This window comes from Mycena indigotica, assembly GCF_014461135.1.
Source record: "Mycena indigotica strain 171206Taipei chromosome Unknown Mind.scaff0003, whole genome shotgun sequence".
Lineage (NCBI taxonomy): Eukaryota > Fungi > Basidiomycota > Agaricomycetes > Agaricales > Mycenaceae > Mycena > Mycena indigotica.
This window is the reverse complement of record NW_023503002.1, coordinates 3,296,225-3,319,294: the sequence shown is the minus strand read 5'-3', so window position 1 is coordinate 3,319,294 and position 23,070 is coordinate 3,296,225. Positions and strand designations below refer to the sequence as shown.

The following is a 23,070-nucleotide window of genomic DNA, read 5'->3' as shown; positions in this document are numbered from 1 at the left end:
GCACAAAAGGTCGTCGCTGCAAACGTTTTTTACATCAAAAGGATTGTGATATTACATATACACCAGCTGCTCGGAATGAGAGCCTCAATAGTGTAAAGTTGTGCTTGACCTCCCTTCATAATCGAAAAAAAGTAACGTCAAGTTCGCTTGAGTAATAATGCCTTCTTCTCTTCTCCCCATGGTGCTGTGTGCAGCATCCGTTTCGTTCTTGCAACCCAACCTTCATGGATCAAATAAGGACGTTTGAACGCTACACTTGACCACGAATGCGACCACCTTTGCCATCGAATTACTCAAGCACTTCCACCTTCCCCTATTTTATTCTTCCAGACATGACCCGCATTCCGAGAATGTTGTCGAGTCTGCTTCAATTCGTGGACCACTCTTAACAAGGGACATCTTACATTGCTACTCAGCGAGGAGCCCAAAACAACCATATAGAACGAAGAGTCCTCTCAGAATGTCTTCCATGAATCCGCAAACCCATATCGCAATCAGTGCCGTGTCGAAAGGCATAGTGGAGGCCATAGAAGTGGCCACGCCGACACCGGGTCCTGGCGAGATCTTACTCAAGGTCGCCTTCGCGGCGATGAACCCGTTTGACGCGTACATGGTCGATTTGGGCTTCGCTGTTGTTGAGTATCCGGTCATTTTGGGGTTCAGTGTTGCTGGGCTGGTTGTTGGTGTCGGCTCTGGTGTTTCTTCGCTCAACGTCGGGGATAGGGTGAGTTGTCCCGGGCGAGTGCAGTTAGCTCTTGACTAATAAGGTTATAGGCTACTGCTTTCAGCCCCCATATCTTTGAGCAAGGAAGGAAAGGCGCATTGCAAGGGACGACCCAAGAATATCTAGTTCTCCCAGACCATCTCTGTGGCAAGGTCCGATCGTGCCAGTCTCTCTTCGACTTGACTAACACACTCTCAGATTCCTGACAACCTGGACCTCGCCGATGCTGCTACCATCCCTGACAACTTCGTCACCGCATTCTACACTCTTTTTGATCAACTCGGTCTGCCAATTCCACAGTCATTCCCTGCTCCTTCCCCGCCACCAGAATCGGCCGTGCCCATACTCGTTTACGGTGCCGGCTCGACTGCAGGTCAATACGCTGTCCAACTCCTCCATTCGGCGGGCTACACCAACGTGGCTGCTACTGCCTCGTCACGGCACCATGAATTTCTGCGCGCTCTCGGAGCTGCACACACCATCGACTACGCGTCGGAGTCGTTTACAGCCGAGGCGGCGGCTGTTACAGGAAGAGCAGATGGGAAGTTTATCTATGTTCTCGACTCCATTAGTGCGGATGGAACTATTGCTAAAATCGCACCGCTCATTCACCCTTCCGACGGGAAAGTTGCGATTCTCTTGCCAATCAAGACTGGGGATAAAGTTGGTGGGAGTACTGGGGGTATGCGGGCCCAAATTCCGGACAACGACAATCCGTTTGCAGAGGGGGTGAAGATTGCATACGCAAAAACGTTCACTTACCGCGAGGCGCGTCTGCTCCAGGTTACACGACGATATACTCATTGTTGCCCTTAATTTCAGAACGAATACCTCAAGAACAACTTGATGCTGAAGATTCTACCGTCGCTTCTTTCTTCTGGTATCATCACGCCAACTCGTGTGCACTTGCTGGACCAAGGGACCCTCCTTGACCGTGTCAATGCTGGACTTGACCTGATGCGCAACAACAACGTCAATGGGGAGAAGCTTGTCGTCAAAGTCGCTTCCGATTAGCGCCAAAACTGGTCGATTCTTTCTGGTTTTTGGACAAGAAACAAATATCACGAACACATTCGCTTTCATCGTTGGGCATATGTACTATAATACATGAAGCTTCTTCCCAGTAAGGCAATACACCTTCCAATTCGGGCCATTTTGTTTATCATACATACTGTGTTCATGCATCGCTGGGGGTATCTTGAAAGGATATCAGCAACTGCCAGTTCTGTTCTGCACTTGATGATACTATTGATGGTGTACCAGTACAAAGCCATAAATGAATGAGGCGGCTTGATTGGCGACAGGTACACTTGTCATGGCAGCTAATGTCAAAGTATAGATGCTCTTCCTTCTTGCCTTGTCCTCATCGTCCTTTGAAGCACGCGCCGTCTCTCAATGCACCGATATCAATGATTGTCGTCGCCTTTTCGATATTGTCTGGGGTTGCATTGTAACAATATTCGCCTGTGTGTGGGTTTCTGTCCACCCGAATGTGCCCCCTCCGGGGCCAGTTCGACCAAAGCGGAATGCAAGGCTATGGAGCTGGCTGAAATGGTACCTCTTGGACATCGGCGGCCCGTTCAAGCGGCGTCTGAAGCTGATGGTTGCAGCGCTTGTTGCGCCAGAGGTCATTGTGGGGTTTGCAGTCCGGCAGCTCTGGATGGCGCGCTTCTTTGCGCAAGGCACGTCAATCGATTGCTTTCCCACTTGCCACAAATTAAGCAGCGCTTATTTCAGTGTACGACGTTTCGCTCACACATGGCTTTTTCATCGGCATGGGTGGGTTTGTCGATGGGGAAGGGCACCCAATCGTTACTTGTGCACAGATTACCCCGGACGCAGACATCCTTGCGGCGATACAAGCTGTCCCGGAATCCACTTTGGCCGACAAGAGCAAAGGCGACATGTTCTCGAAAGGCATCGCGCTCTGCCAGGGCCTCTGGTTTGTCGCGCAATGCATTGCACGAGGCAACCAACATCTTCCACTCTCCGAGCTCGAGATTGCCACTCTGGCGTTTGCCATTATAAACGCGTTCACGTGGCTGTTGTGGTGGGGGAAGCCGCTTGATGTCCGCGATCCCGTGATCATCGACCCCCGACGAAGACACCGTCAGGCAGCTTCAGCGCGACCGCCCAAGCCCAAGATATCGCGGCTCAATCGACTCGGCATGATGCTGATCGGAGTCTACGAGGAATCGGAATTCGCGCCGACATCAGCCGGCACCACCGCCGTCCCGACATTCTGGTGCACCGCCAGAGCGGACATCCCCGAGCGGTACCAGCGGATATGCATGGCCAGCGAATTCTTCTGCGCTGCAGTCTTTGGCGCGATCCATTTCATTGCGTGGTCAAATGCGTTTCCCACGACCGGAGAAAAGTGGCTCTGGCGCGTGTCCACGCTCGTGATCACCGTGCTCCCTGTCATCCTTCTGGTGGTTAGTTTCCTCGATGCGACACTCTCCGTAGTTGAACACGTCCCGCACTGGTATGGAATAGTATTTATGGCCATCGGCGGGGTGCTATATCCTGCAGGCCGATTGGTCCTCCTTGTCTTACCTTTCACCACACTCCGAACCCTTCCACTCAAGACTTTCATGGACGTGGCCTGGAGCGTTTATTTCCCACATCTATAGGTAAGTTAACTGAAAACCTGTAATATCGATCAACAAATACATAGAGTATGAGATCCCCACTAATGGACCCTCCTACTAATCCCAACTCCTCGCTATCTAATGACCTGCGCCACCTTTTGCGGGATGTATGACCTGATATATATTGAATGCCAAACTGCACGGCCGTTAACATCTCAAATCGAAAACCACAAAAGAGAGACTAACCAAAACACGAAAACGAACGCGCCATATGCAGCGAGCATGAGCGCGCCAAGACTAAGCTTGTTGTTGCGGTTGCGGTCTGCGCGAGTAAGTTTCCAGTAGAATAAACCGGGGAGTATGAACGAGATGGTGGTGGAACCAGTTGAACCAACAAAGGACAAGACTTGGATTGTGGATCAGCTGACGAAAGATAATTTATTGCTGCGACTGACCCATTTGCAAGTCGTTCACAAAGAAGGCAATAGTGAAGCCGGAAATAATGATTGCAGAGGTAAGCAGCGTGTGCTTGAGGTCTGACATCTCTCCGCCAGCATGGTCTTCATCTTCAAGCCCGTCTCCCTCATCCTCATCAGAAATTGAGGTAGGCTTGATGGGCGCGACATGTCCAGGGTGGAATATCTTGTCGAGACAGTTGCGGCACGGATGCACTTGCAGCGGATAAGAGAACAACACAAGAACGACGATAGCCAGTTGTCCGATGGCAATGAACAGTGATGTAGAAGGGTACATCGCGATGATATTGGCGCCAACAGTCGAGCCAAAAGTGAGGTATCCAAAGACCGCAATGACTTCGTAGGTCAGAGTGGCTGAGCCGATTGCGCCACCGATGACGGTGTTCATGCGCCTTTGATTGTTGTCCTTGAGTTCATTGAAGATGGGGAAAAGCTCCAAAAGTGAGGATGATTATATAAAGGAATATCAGAGACCTACATTTTGCGCACAGGTGAAAGCAAAGACTTGGACTGGGAAAGTTGACACGAAATTGGGCGTGAACTTGATAAGGTTAACTTCTCCACGGTCAGGCATGCCCTCAAGAGGATCAAAGTAGACCGTTATGACAATCAAGACAAGGTATGCTGGTACAGTTAGCAAAAGATGCTCTTCGTTTGACCACACTTACCGACCGAGAAAAGTGCGACATAGCTTGTATGCCGGAGACTGTCGAGATGCCGAAGGAAACACAATGGGACCAGCACCAGCATGAAAAGCGTTATCCAATTCCGTCCAGACAGCGCCCATGCGGGTGGGGTGCTTGAAGAAAGGTCGTGGTACAGCGCAGTAACGACATTAGGCATTAGGCCTTTGATGATGATAAGGTAGCTAGAGAATGGAATTGACGAGCTTGAGCATAGTGAACAAAGGATATGATCCAAGCCCCGCACCTTATTGATACGCCGAAGCATTTGGCTGCAATTGCAGCATCGAAGAAGATGGCAGCCTTCGGGAAGGTCATTTGCGAGACCGCGAAGAAGGAGGATCGTCGGTGGGGAGCTCTTGCAGCACACAGTGAGAGTAAATAGAGCCCAAACGAAGCGACAGAGCCGCTGAATATGCAGGTTATTATGCCCGGTATTATACCAGCGGATGCCATAGCCTATACCCATCAGTTTTTTTATGGACGGTTGTCTGGGGAAATACGCACAAGAGGAAATGTCAGCATCCCTACACAAGAAATTAAGTTTTTAGGTTCTCGAGACAGAAGTCTGAGGACGCACCGCTGCCAATAATCGTGTTGGCGAGGTTGCTAACCGAGCTGACCATGCTGGCCTTGCCCTCCCGCTTTCCCCGCTGGCCTGTCGGGTCTCGGTCACCACCGAGAAGCGCGCTGCTTTCATCTACGTTGTCCAGTAATGCATTCGATTCTTCTGTAGGGCTCGTTGGCTCCGTTCCATATCGCGGCGGCATTTCGAAACTGTCGTGGAGTTGGTCTTCGAGTAATGGTCGGGAAGCAGATGAAGGAACGTAGGCGGAGGCTGAGATGTTGTTCTCAGGCTTGTTAGTGGGATGTGGGAGTGTGGGAGAGAACCTGGCTGCCAGGATAGTGCAACGAGGCAGATAGATAGCGTGCTTGTGGAAAGAGTGTGCGGGCGTCTGAGGTCGGATCGAGGAAATGGCAGCGTGGGAGATTCTCAACGTGTTCAGAGCAGTCAGGACTCAGCAGAACATTACTGTAAAATACCCAATTAAACTCGGTAGAATAAACCATTGCAAGGGGAAAATATTTCAGGGCCCAAACTCCCCAGGGCAACTAGTGTGGGATTGCACAGTTTACTGCACAACATGATCAATGAATCATGATGTCAACATGTCCTGTTACGATCACGTTACAATTACAGCAGTTGACTCTTTCCCCAAACTTCTGTTTCCTCGTTTTTTTCGTCGCCCAGCTTACATGTCATACTTGAACAACGGTCTTCCTCCTGAGCTCGTCTTCTTAATCTCTGACTTTCTCCCCCTCTCTTCCTTGGGTGTGTTGACCCAAACATGCCGCCATCTCTACACGCTTCTACAGCCTACTCTCAACGCGTTGCTTACCCCGGAACTTGCCCGCGACATTCTATTTGACGCTGCAGGAGAGGGACGAGTTGATGTCGTCAAGAAGCTGCTTTCTCCCCCACTCTCGACCAACCCAAACGACTATAAGGATACTGACGGCACGCCTCTACACACAGCCGCGCGTGGAGGCCACACAGAGATTATTCAGCTGCTGCTCGGCGCAAAAGCTGATATACATCGCCGCTGGTCCGCGATGGCTGATGACGAACCAATGGCAATGACCCCCTTACATATTGCTGTTCTTCAAAAAGATGTGCGAACTGTGCAGCTACTGTTGAACAACGGAGCGGACGTACATGCACCATATGGAGAATCGTGGGGCTACCCTATCTGCGATGCAGCAGAGGCAGGAGACACTCATATGGTCAGAATGCTCCACCTTTATGGGGCGAACCTCGAGCAAGACGACGGGTCTGCGACGCCTCTTGGTCACGCAATTTTGGAGGCCAATATATCAATGATCCACCTCTTGCTGAAAGTCGGAGCAGACGCTAACGCCCACACACAACTACGTTACACCAGGCTACCGTTGGTGATCTCCGTAGCGCCAGAGCGGGTAGGCCTCCCGACAGCCGCTGGCTTACTTTATTACACATTAGATTTGGCGAATGCATCCAGTACAGCATTCGGCGAAGAAAAGGTCGATATCATCAAGCTGTTGCTCAAGTACGGTGCAAGAAAGGAAGATGCGGTAAGGACAGTCTATAATCACCTGCCTGCTCTTGCAGAGGTAGAAGGAATCACAGAGAAGCAACTTTTGGCAAAGGTCGAAGGTATTTTTGCCAGCGCGGAGGCGCCGGAATAAGTGAGCAGTTCATACACAGTAGCAGATACTTGAACTGACTACCTACGTAGGTTTACTTAGACAGTTCCACACTTGCAAATATGCTATCGACCTTCTTTAATAACCCTTCCTCCGAAATACCTTCTGCATCCGCCAACCCAGTCAAATACTGCTTCACCGTCTCCATCGCTCTGTCCTTCTTCGCTCCATACATCAACAACAATTTCATGATCTTTTCTCTCCCCTCCTTTGGTGCACTCTCAGCATTCCTCTTTTTCCCGTCTCCCTTGGGGTGCTTCAATGACAACACAAAATAGAGCGCCGTTGCTTTGAATGGTGGCACAAAGCTTCCGCATTGAGCTCCAGGATAGAGCGGCATTTCCGCATCCACCTCCGCCCCGCGCCGCAACAAATACTCTATCATTCCCAAATCGCGTCTGGCCACGGCATGACCAAGAGGCGTCCCATGTGTGTCTCGTTGCTCGAGATTCGCATTATAGTCGAGCAAAGTCTCGACCATCTCAATGCTGCTTCTGTAAGCGGCATCACAGATAATATACCTGAACCACTCTCCGTAGCGCGTATTCGGATTCGCTCCACGTTCAAGGAGCAACCTCGCTACTGCCACGTGGCCTTTCAAGACCGCAAGGTGCAAAGGCTGCATGTCGTCGTCGATACGCGAGTCCCATGTCCGCGTCACGTCCGCTTTCGCAGCAAGTAGCAGCATCACGACGGCCACGTGCCCGCGCTCTGCCGCAGCATGAAGCGGCGTGCAGGAGTTCCCTGAATACGCATTGGGGTCGACGGAATATGGGGGAGCAAGGAGTTTTGCAACGACTTCGGGTTTGTTTGTCTTGGCAGCATCGAGCAGCACCTCGCTGGCGACTTCAGGCGTCAGCGCAGCGTCAAGTTCCGGCTGGATGATGTTATGCAGGTGGTTGCAGGTCTGGGCCAGCGAATTAAGAGACGAGAGCGAGATGTCGTCCGACTCTGCAAGCGCGAGGACGAGCTCGGGTGGGAATTCGGTGGTCAAGTATGATTTAGACATGGGACTAGTAGAGCCTATAGAGAGCACTTGCTCACTGTTTTTTCCAGGTCGTCGTAGGCTTATATTTATAGTCTTACGGGCGCCTAATAAGAACTTATCGTACGCGTATAGACGCTGGCACATCAGTTCGGTCGAACTCGGTTCGGGTGACTTTTTGAGCAAGTCAGAAACAGTTTCCGAGTCATCGAAAGGGTGCCGCGCTTCATCCATGTCTCGAATTCTACACTTATTCGAGCCCATCAGGACTCGGATACTATTAGTTCGTAGTAAATATTGCGCCTTGATTAATATTATCTGTTTTTCTTCAAGCGACATAATTTCACATAAGGAAAATAATTTGCAAGCCAGCCCCGGCTTGATCTCGGGAGGCAGTGTTTGGTTGAATAGTTTAAGACGCGAACCTACTTTCCCGGAGGTCCGACGAAGTCGGAGTAGATCAAATTACATAACATCGTCATGTTTCTTCTCTTCCTCGACCTTCGGTGCTTGCGCTTTGCACCTTATACTGACTAGTATCACAGCTGGTGAGCCATGCTCACTGTATATAGGCAACAAACTGATTCTTCTCTCAGGACTGCGAAGCAGAGGCTCGTGTGAACTGCAGGAATCCCCCACTTCATTCTCCGTCTGCATATAAACCGAATCGCTGTTATTTTCAGGCCGCCCAGTCGGTTGTGTAGTACACCCAGTCCCCAACTTGCATCCGTGCCCGGCTTGAGCGTATGTATCTACAGATCGACAAGCCTGGGCCTGGGTTTTTGGAAACACGAGCTTGAAGTTGTTTGCAATTGAAGAAGCGGTCCGAAGGTATCACAGAGGAGCAACTTCAGGCAAGTCCGTTTGAACGGGTAAGTGCTCCATGTGCTGCTGCATAAGTACAATCAATTTTGTTTACCCACAGGTTTCTTTACTTGGACTGCTCTACACTGGCAAATATACCGTTAACCTTCTCTAATAACGCTTCCTCCGAAATACCTTCTGCATCTGCCAACTGAGTCAAATACTCCTTCACCGTCGCCATCGCTCGTCCCTTATCCGCTCCATACATCAACAACAATCGCATAATTTCTTCCCTTCCCTCTTCTGGTGCTCTCCTCGCCCTCATGCCTCTCTTTTCCCCGTCTCCATTCGGATGCTTCAACGCCAACACAACGTACAGTGGTGTCGCATCAAACGGCGCCGCCAAGGTGCCACCACACATTGCCCCAGGATAGAGCGGCATTTCCGCATCCACCTCCGCCCCCCGCCCCAACAAATACGCAATCATCCCCAAATCACGTCTGTCCACCGCATGGCCCAGCGGGGTCCCATGTACATCGCGTTGTTCTAGATCTGCATTATATTCGAGCAGAGTCTCGACCATCGCGATGGTTCCTTTGTGAGCGGCATCACAGAAGGATCGCCTGGCCCACTCGCCATAGGACATATTTGGATCCGCTCCACGGTCGAGGAACAGTCTTGCTACGGTCACATGGCCATTGAGGACCGCAAGGTGCCAAGGCTGCATTTCGTCGTAGCATGTACGCGTCACGTCCGCCTTCGCAGCGAGCAGAAGCATCACGACGGCCACGTGCCCGCCCTCTGCCGCAGCATGGAGCGGCGTGCACCAGCCGCGGGGATATCTATTCGGGTTGGTGTAGTATGGTGGGGCGAGGAGTTTTGCGACGGCCTCGACCTTTCCGGCCCTGGAAGCACTGAGCAGCACCTCTCTGGCGACCTCAGGCGTCAGCGCAGCGTCGAGCTCCGGCTGGAGGATGTTGCGGAGGTGGTTGCATGTTTGGGCCAGCGAACTGAGAGACGAGAGCGACATGGCGTCCGACTGCGCGAGTGCGAGGATAAGTTCGGGGGGAAACTCGGTGGTTAAGTATGATTTAGACATATTATAGTGTTATAGGACACTTTTTTTTTACTGGACGTTGTCCTACAGAAGGCCGGTATATATAGCCTCTTCGGCGCCTATATAGACGCCGGGCCGTGACATGTATTCCACAGAATCCGGTCCCCGTGAGTTTGCCGTGAGTTTGGGTGAGTCAGATATTTGGTGATGGAAGCGCCAGATTTGATATTTAGTTTGGTTTATGCTTCCCTTCGAATTTTTTATTAGTATTGGACCCATTTAAAATTATTTAAGGAAATCTTGTTTCCGCTTTTTGCTGACCGAAAAAAATCCTCTCAGAAACCCAAGTTGTAACAACTTTGCTGATAAAACAGGGCCTAGATTTCTTCAGTCTTGGTGGTATTGGATGCTCCGTCCTCTAAACTACAAGTAGTGTATGTATGTATATCCTGTAAAACAGAAAAGTAGAAAAAAAAGTCGTAAATATGGCTACGAAGCCGCCATTATCGCTTGAGTTTTCACGGCCGCGTCGGCCAACGCGCGTTCAAACGCAGACAGGTGGTCTTTTACCACCTCCCGGCCATCGACCCGCTTCCCGCCCTCTTCCATCTCCCATCGCTCGATCTTGACCCGGCTCCGTTCAGCACCCTCCCATTCTGTCCTCCAGCCGCCCAGGCGGTTTCGCAATGCGCGAAGCTTCCGACCTGCATCGGCAGTTGCCGCACCGTTGACTTGTGCGTGTTCAGAGACACTTGTAAGAGAGGCCACAAGTGAGGTTGTTAGACCGCGAAGCTCAGAAAGCTGGGCTGCAGCAGAAGGAGGCGCTTGAGTTCGGGATGGAGGGGCAAACGATGTGTGGCCAGGGGTGGGTGAGGCGGGGGCATTGACTTCGTCGTCATCATCCGGCTCGTCGTTATGTTGTGCGAAAGCGGGGTCCATATCGGCATCGGGGTCTGTTTCCCACTCTTGCGACATTGCCCGTAAGTGGGTGGGTCGTGTGGGCGAGGCGCTTGTCGGTTCGTCTTCTGGTATTGCTCCCAGTTTGAAAGCAGAGGACGGTTCTGGCTCGCTGTCCTCCGTCGATGGCAGCTCTTCCAGCCGGCCAAGTACGTCCTGCCCACCAACCTCCCCCGCAATCCGTCGAAACTCGCGGTCATACTCCAGCAATTCGCGCAGTTGCCCTTCACGGTCTCTGGCGGTCTCATTGATCCGTCGAATCACATCTGAGGCGAGTTTCTCTAAGGCAGGTTGTGTCGATACAGGGGAGGCCGAGGCGTCTACATCCAGATGGCGGAGATGTGAAAGGAATTTGTCTGTCGACTCCAGATTCTGGGCGAGGATCTCTATAGCATCCTGCTCGGGCTGCTTCCTCGCCATTGGCGACCCAAACGACACGTCCAACTGTGTGTCCTCTGCCGCCCCAAACTCTGGTTGCTGCTCTTCCACAAACGAGTCATCCCCAATTGCCTCTGCCCCGCCCTCCTCTGTGGCGGCACTTTGCGGCACCCCATCCCCGTCAATACCCTCTGCCCCCTCGTCAAACTCGATTCCAAACTCCTCCGCGAGCAGCTTCGACCCGGAACTGGGCTCGGGCATCATCGCCACCGCCAATTCATGCGCCAGAGAAAACCCGCCTGACTGCGAATCTGCCGCCCGCAGCGCGGTCGCGGAGCGGCGATGCGCTGGCGCTTTTCGCGGGGAGGTGAGGAAGACGTCGTCGGTCATGGATAAGTGGCAGCGTATTGACCAGGTCTAGGTGACTGTCGCGTCGGTCGTCAGTCGCTTGCTTTATAAAGGGATTCGTAAGTCGCGAGAATCAGACAGAAGAGGAAAAGATGTACAGGGCGATCGCGTTCTATGAGTTCTAACACACGCTTCAGAGAGCGGTGGTGTCGTCTAGTGCGGTGAGGAGACGGAGAAGGACTGAAAGAGGTTACGGTCACATGCGTGACAATTTCTTTTGTTGGCAACGAGGACAACGACGACGACGACCTTTCGCTGAAAGTAAATGCAGCGGTTCATTGACAAAATTGTTTATTATTAACGAGTCAAGGCTTGCGAACTCAAAACCCTGTTTTAAGACCAACCCAACAATTACAACAACAAAAGTTCCGACAGTTATTCAATATCCATGTTTTCAAGATAAATCGTGATGAGAAAATGCAGCCGGAAGCGGAGGTACTGGGGGAGAAGGGTTCATCATCATCATCGAATCCGTGCGCTCGTATCCCGGCGGAGGCGTTGCAGGAGGAGGGCCATGGAAATCCCAAGAGCGGAAAGTCGGCGCGCGGGAGAGAGTCGACGCTGCCGTTGCATTCAGAGTCCCGTTAGTCAAGGTCGGCTCGTCATAGTACTCCAGGTCATCATCTACCAGCTGGTCCGGCAGTTGGCCCACGACCGTGCGAGTTTCGTGGCTACCAGTCAACCTCGTTTGACTGCCAGAGCCTCCAACAGTCAGGGACGACCCCGTGGCAAACGTCGCCACAGAGGCTTGGTGGTGCAGTTGTGGACGCGACCCATTAAGCCGCAGGTCCGACAGGCTCTGTCTTAACGCAGCTTTTTCTGGGTCACCAACACCCGCGCGTCCATAATGCAGCTCCGGAATAAGCGCGTCGTTCCCCGCCACAGAGAGTTGCGCGTGGTATTCCTGTCCGCCGTCCCCAACTCGGCTCAGAGCCAACGGAAGCGGCCGGGCTTGTGTCATGTCTGTCGATTCCTGCTGGCGCTTCTGTTTCCGCCGACATAACACAACGGCAAGAACCACCAACAGGATACCCACAAGACCAGCAAGAACGCCTGCAACAACTGCAGCGATGCTTGTATGTTGTTTCTTTGATGAGGATCCTGATGCGGCAATGACTGGGTTGGTCGATGAAGGAGATGATGGGGCGGTTAATATCGAGGAGGTTCCGGATCCAAGTAATTTGACGGGGGTGGAAATCGCAGTTCGGGAGTCTGTGCTACCAGCAGGACTGCCTGGTGGCGTGGCCGATGATGGGCTCGCGCCGTTACTGACACTGATATTGTTCCCACTGATATCAGTTTGTGTTTTCGTAGTCGTTTGTCCAGGGCCAGTTGCTGTCGCGGTAGATACAACGGTTGTAGTATCTGTTGTGGTTTTGCCGGTAGGCGGTGGTGGCGGAGGTGGATTGGGATTGACTCCATCGTCAAAACTGTCAGTTACAATTGAGTCTTACCAACTTGAAGTAGAAACAAGCAAGGGCACACACGTATAGCTTGCGTAGTCAAACGCCATATATGATCCTTGCGCGTTATTCGTACTCAGAACAACATTATGCTGCACATTTGCCAGGTTAGGGACGTGGAAGACCTGTTGCTGGTAGGCAAAGTCCGCGGAACCGTCGGGACTGTGGTCGAAAACGCCATGGGAGGCGCCGTCTACCATTAAAGCAAGATGAGTGGCACCAAGAGGGGTCGCAGAGCTCTGTCGGTTGACAAGAGTGCAGAAAATGCTGACCGAGGTGCCTAAAAGCCGTTTATATATCAGGATAGAAAGGATGGACCAGAACAAGTCTACTAACCTGTAAATGAGAAGCTTACAGACATGACCTGGCCGTCCACCTGCGAGGTATCATGCCATGTATTTTTGAAGGATTTCCCTGCATCGGGATGATATGTACAGTCTGGGCAATTGGAGTTCTGGCCACTGGTCAGTGAAATGGAGGTCGTATAAATGCGGCTCACCAGGCTGAAGTGATTCGGGGGAGAGTAGCTTGGGACGGCGCCAGTTTCCGAGTCGCCGTCGGTGTCGTCGATGGTGCGGGTGATGATGTTGGCAGACGAGGGAGTAATGCGGGCGAGCAGAGATAAGAATACCAATAAGTAGAGCGAAAGGAGCGTGAGGTTGGAGCCATTGCCAGTGGACCCAACGGCCATGATGTAGTCGAGCGCGTCTCCGTTTGCCTGGCGCAGAGCGGGAGACGGTGGCCAATGGTAGAAGGAGAGATCTGAGAAGGAGGTCGGGACTTAGACTGGCGTGGGGGTATCATATCGTTCCGGCGCCGGCGTTGCCACAAGTAACGAGTATCTTTAGCTCGGTTTCATCATAGAAGCTGTGAGGCTACAATTGAGCGGTCAGGCGAGCCAGGGCCCAAGGAAGATTAGCGCCAGCTGTTAGATGGAAGTTTGACGCGATCTTTCGGGAGTGTATCCTTTAATATTTGACATGGAGAACGCAGGTCGGAAAAGGTCGTAAGACCGTCTGAATACGACAATGTGGGTAGTCGTTGGGTATAAGGAGACGGCGGAGGAATCAAATGTGATGGTTCAAAGCAAGAGAGTAACAGGAAAAATATGACCGTCATTCCACTTCTTTTCCTCACCATCATTCGCGTCGGATAAACTCGCTGAATGCGCCCCACACAGCTGCTCCTTTCGGGGCGTTCTGCATGGAAGGGTGAGCAGGGTGTACTCGTTTCGCAACGCAACCTGAGCGCGGCATATTAGGACCATACTTCGTTGCATTTCCCAACCTCCGCGAGGCCCTCGAGAACCACGTCCCAATCCAGACCAAGGCCCGCGCCTGCACCATCCTGCCCACGTTCGTCGGGTGCGTGGTCCTGCTTTCCTCATGCATTTTGACCCCAAACCCCGCGCAGCATCCGCTTCCTCGTCCACAACGGACGCGACTACGTGCCCGTAATGGTGACGCAGGACATGGTGGGCCACAAACTGGGGGAGTTCTCGCCGACGAAGAAGCGGTTTAAGTTCGGGTGCGTTTATCGTCGCAAGAAACTGTGGCTGGTCGCTAACTCGATTCCTCCAGGAAAAAGTAGACTCCAGCTCGTGTATATCGCGTTTTAATGCACTTCCTTCACGCCTCAGAAGATTTACTAAAGAGTGCTCTCGCTTGCAACCTTCTGAATCATGAATCGTAACGGATACACCATGTCTCTTGCGCGACCTTCAACGTATGCCAAAGTAATCCGTTTGGACTGGATGCATTATGGCCAGCAGACTGACAAACTAATGAGGAGACGACCAGGCACACCAAACTGACGATGAAGATGGTAAAGGAGTATATCGGCAACAATATCAATGCTCGAAGTTGGGATATTAGACCAGGAGATTGACGTGAATGAGCGGATGGATTCCGACGACGGCCCGGGTGGACATGAATATGCATCAAGTTGCAGAGTGAGGTAGGTCCTTGAAAGAACTCTGACATTTTTCTGACACAGTCTTTGTAGAGCTTGGGCAATTGCTCGAATCTCTCGGATGGGGTAGAGTAAAAACCCCAATGCTTACGATGGCGAATTCCATGTGGGCGAACGGACCGAAAAGATTACTTAGGCACTGTTAACGCAACAATCTACTTGGCTACACTCAGAAGAAATCGTAGGTGCACCTGTCAGTCGTCAGGCTGCTTCCACTTCCACAAAGAAGTCAGCAACGCACTTGTACGAGGAGATGACGTCATTGAACGGACGCCCGCCGCCCTCCTCGCCGGTCGGCACGGAGCGGCGGAGGTCGCTGACGCCGGGGCTGCGGATCGGGCCGACGCGGCCGCTGAGGAAGTCGCAGTCGAAGCCGGCGTAGACGTAGCACGCCTGGTTCGGGTCGGGCCCGAAGCTCGACACCTTGTCGTTCAGGTCCGCCGCGAGGTTCACGCACTCGCCGCTCCCCGCGTTCGTGATGTACACGCAGTACCCCGCCCACTCGACGTTCCCCGCGTCACGCTTGGCAAGGTTGTGCTGGACATTATATAAGCGGAGGGACGACTTGGGAGAGCGCATTCTTCACCTCTGCAGCGACGCCGGTGCCGTTATACGCCTTGGCATCGACGGTCTTGAAGTTCGCAGGCGGGAACTGGCCCAGCTGCACCGATGCAGCGACGGCAGAAGACACGAGCGCGAGGAGGCTGGCGGAAAACTTCATACTGGTAGTAGCAGGTTTGCTGGGGAACCTGAGCCCCTCGCGCGCGTTTTTATACGCGTGTCGCCAAAGCAAGATGGCACGGGTGTCCCTGCGGTGCGGTGATCCTACCTCGCAATTTGTGCCAAGCATGCGTCGGGGGCACATATCCCGACGCTGGGCGCCGAGAAATGGTCGGCGAATTGCTCGATGAGGAAAGCAATGGACATTAAGCAGGGGCCCATGCAGACCATAGGTGTGTGTAGTGGCGCCTTGTACATCGGAATTCATCGAGTGCCCTTCTCCCTGATTATTTTGTTTACCGGCCCGGGAAGGGCCCGATTAGGGCATATCAGGTTGATTTTTGCGCAAGGACGAGTACTACATGGCCTAGGACTACATTTATCAAGCCGATCCAGAGGACACACTCAGGCTCGCCGGGAAGAAGCCCGCGTGCGCATACACGCCCGAGTCCGTGCGCTCGTAGCCCGGCGGCGGGTCCGGGCCGTCGCGCTGCCACTGGGCCCGGCCGTGGCTGTACATGTCCTCGGAGCGGAACGTCGGCGCGCGGGAGAGGACGGACGGCGCGGTCGCGCGCGCGGTGCCGCTGACCGACGTCACGGCGGACGCGGCGGCGTAGTACTCCAGGTCGTCGTCCAGCAGCCCGGACAGCCGGCCTGTCTGTGCTCCGTGCCCGGGTTGGGACAAGTCGGACCCGGACCCGGAGGTGAACGTGGCTATGGATGCGTGGTGGTGCGGTTCATACAGGTTCTGCCCCAACACGGCCTTTTCGGGGTCGCCTATCGTCCCGGCCCCGGAGAGTGGCGTCCGGTATTCTTGCCCGCCATCACCAACTTGGGCCACGGCCACGGGCACGGCCACCGGGAGCGGCCGCGCCTGCGTCATCTCCGTCGCCTCGTCCCGGCGGCGGCGCTTCCGGCGACACAGCACCACCACAAGCAGCGCCAGCAAGAGCCCGACGACGCCCGCGAGCACACCCGCAACGACCGCAGCGACGCCCGTGTGTTTCTGCGCCGCGGCGCCTGTAACCGCCGCGGCCGAGCCGGCCGAGGATGCGGGCGACGCGCCGGCGGAGGAGGTCCCCGGCCCCAGCAGCTGGGCGGGCGTGGACGCGCCGGCTGAAGCGTGCCAGTCCGGACTCGGGCCGCCCGACCCCGGGCCCGGCGCCGACGCCGACACCGGGCTTCCGCCGACACCACCCAGCGTCGTCGTCGTCGTCGCCGTCGTGGTCGGCCCGGTCGCCGGCGCGGTCGACACAACGGTCTTGGTGTCAGTCGTCGCGACCGTCTGCGCAGGGGGCGGGTTCGCAGGGGGCGGGTTGGCCGGCGGCGGGTCGGCGGCTCCGTCGTCGAAACTGTCAGCCTTGTCAACGATCGCGTCTGAAAACAAACAGGCAAAAAACACGCACGTGTAGCTCGCATAGTCGAACACCAAATACGAGCCCTGGGCGCTGTTCGTGGTGAGGACGACGCTGTGGCGCGCGCTGGGCAGGCCGGCGACGCGGAAGACCGGCTGCTGGTACGCGAAGTCGGCGGAGCCGTCGGGGGTGTGGTCGAATGTGCCCCGGGCGGCGCCGTCGACGGCGAGCGCGAGGTGCGTCGCGCCGAGGAAGGTCGCCGGGCTTTGCCGGTTCACGAGCGTGCAGAAGATGCTGACCGATGTTCCTAGGAAACATTGATTTAGCAAGGTCACGAAAAAAAAGGCTGCATACCCGTGAACGAGAAGCTGACGCTGCGCGCCTGGGCGTCTACCTGGGACGTGTCGTGCCACGTCCCGCCGAACGTCCGTCCGGGGTCCGGGTGGTACACGCACCCGCCGCAATTCGAGTTCTGTTTCCGTCACGGTCAATCGGCGGGTAAGTACATACATGGAGGCGGCTCACGAGGCTGAACTGGTCTGCGGGCGCGTAGCTCGGCACCGCGCCCGTCGCGGAGTCGCCGGCCGTGTCGTCGATCGTGCGCGTCACGAGCTTGGCCGTTGTGCGCAAAGATAAGATTAAGAGTAGTAAGGAGAGGTGGAGGGGAACGAGCGTGGGGCGGGAGCCAATGGCCATGAGGGTCGCAGCGATATGGTAGGAGGCAAGGCGGATACTACTTCCCGCGGAAGGGCGTTTGCGTGGGCATCTCACTCCCTCGCCCGACTCCCAGCGCCGATGTTGCCAGGTGCCACAACTTGAAAATATCTTTAGCCACATTACACAATATGCCATCAGTCAATTGACTCCTGTGCGGCCACAGAGGAAGCCGGGCACCAGGCGCTCGATGGGCTTGACGCGATCTCCCGGGAACGTCGGAATTGTTGACATCGAGGGCCCACAAACATGTCCTGGGAGCGACGATCTGCGGGGATGCGATCCAGGGCATTGAATCGGCGTCTTGAAGTGGACACATTGCGTTGGCCATGTCAGGTGCGGCGATCCTAACTTCTTCTGGAGAATGAGAAAAAAAAGACAGATAATTCACCGATATCGATACGGAATACACGCCGCTTCAAGTACACTCTCCGATCCAAACGAGCCCGTCTACAGCACCGCGCCCAGTGCGCTCCTGATCCACCCGACAATCCCTCCCCGCGGCACCCTTGCACAGCGTTGAACACCTTGCTAGTACACTAGTAAGTGCGGGGCTCACTGGGGCTTCGCGACGCCGTCGCTGTCGCGGAACGTGAGTGAGATCGAGTTGACACAGTGGCGCTCGTCGGCTAATCCCATTCAGCACAGGCTCAGAGTAACAGAAAGAAAGGCAACGCACTGGGTGTGTCGTACTTCTCGCCCTTGAACACGTGCCCGAGGTGCCCGCCGCACGCGGTGCACACGATCTCCGTGCGCTGCATGCCCCACGAGCTGTCCACGTGCCGCGTCACCGCCCCCGGGATCGCGTCGAAGAACGCCGGCCAGCCGCACCCGCTCTGTCCTCCCTTCAGCCTGAGCGATGATATAAAGATAAGAGAAGAACACACATTGAACTTTGTTGTGCTCTTGTAAAGCGGAGCGTCGCACGCGCCGCAGCTGTACACGCCGTCGTCGTAGAGCTTGTCGTACGCGCCGCTGCCCGCGGGCTCGGTGCCCTTCTGCCGCAGCACCCGGAACTGCTCCCGCGAGAGCACCGCCCGCCACTCGTCGTCCGTCTTCTCTACCTTGCTCGCCATCGCTCGTATTCGTATGTGTGCGGCTGGTCTGGGGGGCCGGAGGGGGCCTATATAGCGGGAGGCAAGGCGCGGAAGCATAGCGTCATCCCTTGGTCAGCGATCAGCAGTCACGTGCCGGCTTGCTCAGCCGCAGCACGCGTGGGTGTGTGTGGCGCCGCCGCGTCGCCCGTCGAGCGCGCGATGCCCATGCGATATCGCGGCTGCTGCGGGATACCAATGCCGAAATCCAGCGAGTAATCAACGAGCAGCTGTACATTATTATCTATCCAAACATCGGCTATATCCGCACCCCACACCGCTCGCAGCGCTGCTCCCTGTCGACGCTGCCCAACAATCAGCAACTACAACAACACACAGGAGACCCCCGGGCCGTGGACGCACCAGAGACAGAGCAAGCCGACCGGGAAACACACGATGCCGCACACGATCCCGAGCAGCCCTGTCGACATCCACCGGTCAGTGGCACACAATAGGACAAAACAGCGCACCGTAGTTCGTGCGCGGCTCATGCTGCCCCATCGCACACAGCGTCCGGGGCAGCGGGGACCCGGGCCCGAGGCCGGACCGGGTCCGGGAAAGACGGGCCGCGTCGTCGGCGCGCAGTGCGTGCACGACGTCCGGCGGCTGGGGGCCCTCGGCGGCGGGGCGGGGCCGCAGCTCTACGTGCATCGCGGGGGTGTGCTGGTCTTGCGAGAAAACAAGGACTACTTATGCAGGGTTGCTCTACAGCTTTTGTTCTAGAATGCCGGCGTATCAAGAACCGATAACGCTCGCCGCTCGGAACTCGGCGCCGAGGATCTATCCAGCGTCATCCCACGCAAGAAGTGTATTCCTAGGATATCGCGCCGACGGTACAACAAGTACAGTATTACAACGTTACAGGCTTGGTACAGCAGCAGATTACAGGCAGACCAAAGGAGAGTACTGGCCAGCTGGAGCAGCAAGATGGAGGGTGGTATAGGACAGGCAGGGTATTTTGACAGCACAAAAGCTCTTCTGGAAACAGCGGCGCCACGCGTCTACGCGCCCGTCGGCCCAGCACGCAGATCGGACCCGGTGGCGGCAGCACGCGGCCCGACGCACCCGCGCCGTCCCTTACGACGGTGGCGCGGATTCGCGACATCAGCGCCACCGCTAAACCACCTCCGCCTTCGAATTCTCCGCGCCCGCCCCGGGGCCCAGCCCGCTCGCCTTCCGCGTCCTCCTCGGGCTCGGGGACGCCGGCGGCGACTGCGGGCCGCCGGCGGTGCGGGGGCCGAGCCGGACGCTGACGCGGGGCGTGGCGGGGAGCGCGTCGACGGAGTCGCTCGACTGGCTGAAGGACAGGCCGTGGTTGCTGTACTTGGGCGACGTGAAGGCCTCTTTGGAGAGCGGGAGCGCGGCCTGCAGCGGGCCGAGCGGGTACAGCGCTGTTGGTGGTTAGTTGGGGTGCTAGTAATGAAGGGAGGAGACGCACTGCGCTGCCTTCGCCGCCTGCGGAGGAAAAGGAATGTGGCGAAGGTGAGCAGGAGGAGAAATACGACGCCGCCGCCGACAGAGGCGCCGACGATGATGGCGGTGGACGGGGTTTGGCGGTGGGGTTGAGGTGAAGAGACGTCAAGTGCGTTTGCGCTCGCGGGAGAGGGCGTGCCGAGAGCGGTTATGCGAGTATCTGCAATGTATTTAGGTGAGCGGAAAGCCAAACGCCGCGAAAACGCACCAGAGAACGTGAGGCTAGCGCTCTCCTCGGCGTCGATAACAGGCAGGGACAGCGAGTCGGGGCGGCCGGCGGCGGCCATGGGCGCATAGGCGTGGGCACGAGGAAAGCGAGCGAGGTGACGTTGAAGAGAGGAGGAGGAGAGCAGGAGCCGAGGTGCTCAAAGCAGCGACTGCGATTAGCCAGCTAATGGATCAGAACGTGCCCCGAGGGAAGAAGCTTGTCCGAGTACGCCGCCTTCTCACTTCTGGGTTCTAGCGCGGTGCACCGAAGGGCCTTCGTGGGGAGCTCGTTTGGTGGGTGAAGAGAGAAAGAGAGCAGCAGCCGTCGTGCGATTTCGCGTCGTCCCATAGTGCTAATACTAATACTCGCTGGGCAGCACGTCGTCTGTCGCCCGTCGCAATCGTCTTCTCTCCTTCATCGAGCAGCTGCCTGAAGTCTGATTGACACGTCATCGAGGCAGGCCAGCGCCACACAAGGCAATCGCCTGCCCTGTCCTTCCCTTCCCTTCCTTCCGCGCCACAGGCAGGCGTAAATTATGCATTTAGCCAGCCACGAAGCAGCGGCGGTGGCGTCCGCAGTGCGTTCCAAGCAGGTGCATCAACCGCGCGAAAAGGGCCGTTCTGTTGTGGCGGAACGGCGTTCAAGGTGCAGATGGACCTGTCAACGACGATGTCATCCGCAGATACCACAACACGGACCCGTCCATCTGCACCACGTCATCCATCCGTGATACGTAAGGCGAACCGAAGTCGAAGCCGGCGCAGACTCGCAGGGCTTGCGCCATCCAAACGCGCCGCGGTGCCCGTGTTGGGGAACGAAGAAGGCCCACATCACTGCCGGACCAAATCACCACATCTGCCAATTTCGCACAAATCTGCCACCAAGCATGTGCAAACACAGCTAGACAGAAATACTTGAACTGCACTATTGATATTAATTTGAGTCTGTTTGAAGTGATTATTGGTCTTTAATTTTTGTTTGCCTAAAGTCACAAATGAAATGGTTATTTGAATGTTTGTTACCATTTGTAAATAGTATTGTAGTGGTGGCCTATTATAATAATATTATGGCAAATGCATAATAATGATATCATAATATGGTCCTCCACCACATAATATATCTATAATATAATATAATAATAATAATATAATATAATAATAATAATATAAAATATTATATTATAATAATATTTAATCCAATCTAATAAAATTTCGGCATTTCAACCTTAGTTTTCAGTATATGGTTCAGTACCAATATTATACAATGCTTTATTTAGAACAGTAGCTCATTTATATCTCTCTTTTGGATCATGTTTAGAGAAGGCTTTTCAGTTGCACATCTGTAGTGAATTGCCTTTTTTTTTTGGAAATTGTGACGAAATTTATAATATTGAGAGTATGTTATGAGTGTGTGTATCAGTTCAGGTTGAACATTCTCTCACTCTAGTGGTTGATAGTCCAACATGCTTCTTCAACTGACAGTATTATCACTAACAGATAACAATTAGCCTGATCACTGTGAGAATACCCACATACTAAGAGGACAACAATGGAAGTAGTTCTAGTTGGTATACAAGCTGGTTCATGAGTTTGGGGCTGACATATAAGTTGCTAAAATAATATATTATGCTGGAGCCCCAATAATCCCGACATTGGAGGGTATATTTACATTTATAATACTAAAGTAATATATATACTGTACTAATCCGACCACAAGTTCAGGTTACGCGTTACACGCGCACCTGAACTGAACCTAATTGAAATAGGTTACGCGTTACACAGAAATTTACCATCAAATTTCGCTCAATTAGGCAATAATATATCAAAATTTTGCGGCCGGCTATCGCCGGCCTTCCATATATAGTAATTCCATCACTGATGAACTTGTTACATTTTGAGTTCAATGGGTTATGCGTTCACCCCACTGAACTTGCAGTCGGATTGGTACAGTATACAAACACCAGATAGTACTATTTTTCACTTGTTTCTCATCTCAATCCCCAACAAGACTGCTCTGTGAGCTGACATCTGCACTTGAGATACTATTGCTGCTCAGGCTATGCGCGGCGGCGTGGTACCCCGCACTTAGGTAGCGCGTCTCTGGCCCAAGCTCATGGCTGAAGTCTGATCCATGCGGGCCCGGCTCCTGCTTTTCCGGTGCTATCCACGGCTCCTCTCCGACACTTTTCTCCCTGACACCTGGTGTGCCGCCGCCGCCGATCCGGCGCCAAATGCTGCTCAACGTGCTTCCCCGCCGTCCCGCAGCGACTCCGGCCCCGGCTGCACCCGTTGCACCGCCGCTGCCGACCTGGCGCACGGCGTCGGCGATCTCGGCGTGCGTCCGCTCCCACGCGCGGCGGTCGCGCCGGCGCTTGCACTTGCGGTGGATGAGGAATGCGGCCGCGGCGAGGAGCAGCGCGGCGACACACGTGCCGACGCCGATGGCGATCGCGTGTGTTCGGGGGCTGTGTTGGTTGGAGGGGGAAGTGGGGGAGGGGGACGAGGCGGGGGACGAGGACGGCGGCGGGGTGTCCGGTGTGGAGACCGGCGCGGCCGGCGTGTCCGTGTATGTCGGCGACGCGGCCGGAGCACTGACGCCCGGGCCGGATGACGCCCCCACGGACGACTCGGACGGCGTGGTGAGCGTAGGTGTGGACCCTTGCGCGTCGGCCGGCGAGGCCGAAGAGACCGTGGCAGTGGCCGGGCTCGCCGTCGTCGGCGGGTCTGACGAGAACGGAGGCACGGCGTTGTTCTTGGTCGTAGGCG

At 54.8% G+C, this 23,070-nt stretch overlaps 10 protein-coding genes across 10 annotated transcripts; 3 read left to right on the top strand and 7 right to left on the bottom strand.

Moving 5' to 3' along the window:
• Positions 1–460: 460 nt before the first annotated feature.
• On the top strand, positions 461–1,738 carry MIND_00376400 (PKS-ER domain-containing protein; the record flags this gene model as incomplete). The annotated part of the gene is made up of 4 exons (XM_037360599.1): positions 461–724; positions 775–876; positions 923–1,507; positions 1,547–1,738. The coding sequence occupies 4 exons, from the start codon at positions 461–463 to the stop codon at positions 1,736–1,738; spliced, it is 1,143 nt and encodes a 380-aa protein (XP_037223484.1).
• A 325-nt stretch (positions 1,739–2,063) lies between these two features.
• MIND_00376300 (uncharacterized protein) lies at positions 2,064–3,357 on the top strand (the record flags this gene model as incomplete). The annotated part of the gene is made up of 2 exons (XM_037360598.1): positions 2,064–2,507; positions 2,551–3,357. The coding sequence occupies 2 exons, from the start codon at positions 2,064–2,066 to the stop codon at positions 3,355–3,357; spliced, it is 1,251 nt and encodes a 416-aa protein (XP_037223483.1).
• A 3,395-nt stretch (positions 3,358–6,752) lies between these two features.
• On the bottom strand, positions 6,753–7,754 carry MIND_00376100 (Ankyrin repeat domain-containing protein 50; the record flags this gene model as incomplete). Its single annotated transcript, XM_037360597.1, has 1 exon — positions 6,753–7,754. The coding sequence occupies exon 1, from the start codon at positions 7,725–7,727 to the stop codon at positions 6,753–6,755; it is 975 nt and encodes a 324-aa protein (XP_037223482.1). The 5' UTR covers positions 7,728–7,754.
• Positions 7,755–8,634: 880 nt separating this feature from the next.
• Positions 8,635–9,537, bottom strand: MIND_00376000 (Ankyrin repeat domain-containing protein 50; the record flags this gene model as incomplete). The annotated part of the gene is made up of 1 exon (XM_037360596.1): positions 8,635–9,537. The coding sequence occupies one exon, from the start codon at positions 9,535–9,537 to the stop codon at positions 8,635–8,637; it is 903 nt and encodes a 300-aa protein (XP_037223481.1).
• A 516-nt stretch (positions 9,538–10,053) lies between these two features.
• Positions 10,054–11,289, bottom strand: MIND_00375900 (uncharacterized protein; the record flags this gene model as incomplete). The annotated part of the gene is made up of 1 exon (XM_037360595.1): positions 10,054–11,289. One exon carries the CDS (start codon positions 11,287–11,289, stop codon positions 10,054–10,056), a length of 1,236 nt encoding a protein of 411 aa, XP_037223480.1.
• Positions 11,290–11,701: 412 nt separating this feature from the next.
• Positions 11,702–13,461, bottom strand: MIND_00375800 (uncharacterized protein; the record flags this gene model as incomplete). The annotated part of the gene is made up of 4 exons (XM_037360594.1): positions 11,702–12,737; positions 12,795–13,050; positions 13,107–13,224; positions 13,270–13,461. 4 exons carry the CDS (start codon positions 13,459–13,461, stop codon positions 11,702–11,704), a joined length of 1,602 nt encoding a protein of 533 aa, XP_037223479.1.
• Positions 13,462–13,935: 474 nt separating this feature from the next.
• On the top strand, positions 13,936–14,360 carry MIND_00375700 (Mitochondrial 37S ribosomal protein; the record flags this gene model as incomplete). The annotated part of the gene is made up of 4 exons (XM_037360593.1): positions 13,936–13,981; positions 14,032–14,134; positions 14,184–14,297; positions 14,351–14,360. 4 exons carry the CDS (start codon positions 13,936–13,938, stop codon positions 14,358–14,360), a joined length of 273 nt encoding a protein of 90 aa, XP_037223478.1.
• Positions 14,361–15,843: 1,483 nt separating this feature from the next.
• On the bottom strand, positions 15,844–17,620 carry MIND_00375600 (uncharacterized protein; the record flags this gene model as incomplete). Its single annotated transcript, XM_037360592.1, has 4 exons — positions 17,342–17,620; positions 17,171–17,288; positions 16,868–17,123; positions 15,844–16,813 (listed from the first exon to the last, which is right to left on the bottom strand). The coding sequence occupies exons 1-4, from the start codon at positions 17,510–17,512 to the stop codon at positions 15,844–15,846; spliced, it is 1,515 nt and encodes a 504-aa protein (XP_037223477.1). The 5' UTR covers positions 17,513–17,620.
• A 360-nt stretch (positions 17,621–17,980) lies between these two features.
• Positions 17,981–18,606, bottom strand: MIND_00375500 (Peptide-methionine (R)-S-oxide reductase; the record flags this gene model as incomplete). The annotated part of the gene is made up of 4 exons (XM_037360591.1): positions 17,981–18,038; positions 18,090–18,159; positions 18,210–18,366; positions 18,418–18,606. The coding sequence occupies 4 exons, from the start codon at positions 18,604–18,606 to the stop codon at positions 17,981–17,983; spliced, it is 474 nt and encodes a 157-aa protein (XP_037223476.1).
• A 1,134-nt stretch (positions 18,607–19,740) lies between these two features.
• Positions 19,741–20,384, bottom strand: MIND_00375400 (uncharacterized protein; the record flags this gene model as incomplete). Its single annotated transcript, XM_037360590.1, has 3 exons — positions 19,741–20,015; positions 20,063–20,257; positions 20,306–20,384. 3 exons carry the CDS (start codon positions 20,382–20,384, stop codon positions 19,741–19,743), a joined length of 549 nt encoding a protein of 182 aa, XP_037223475.1.
• Positions 20,385–23,070: the final 2,686 nt, after the last annotated feature.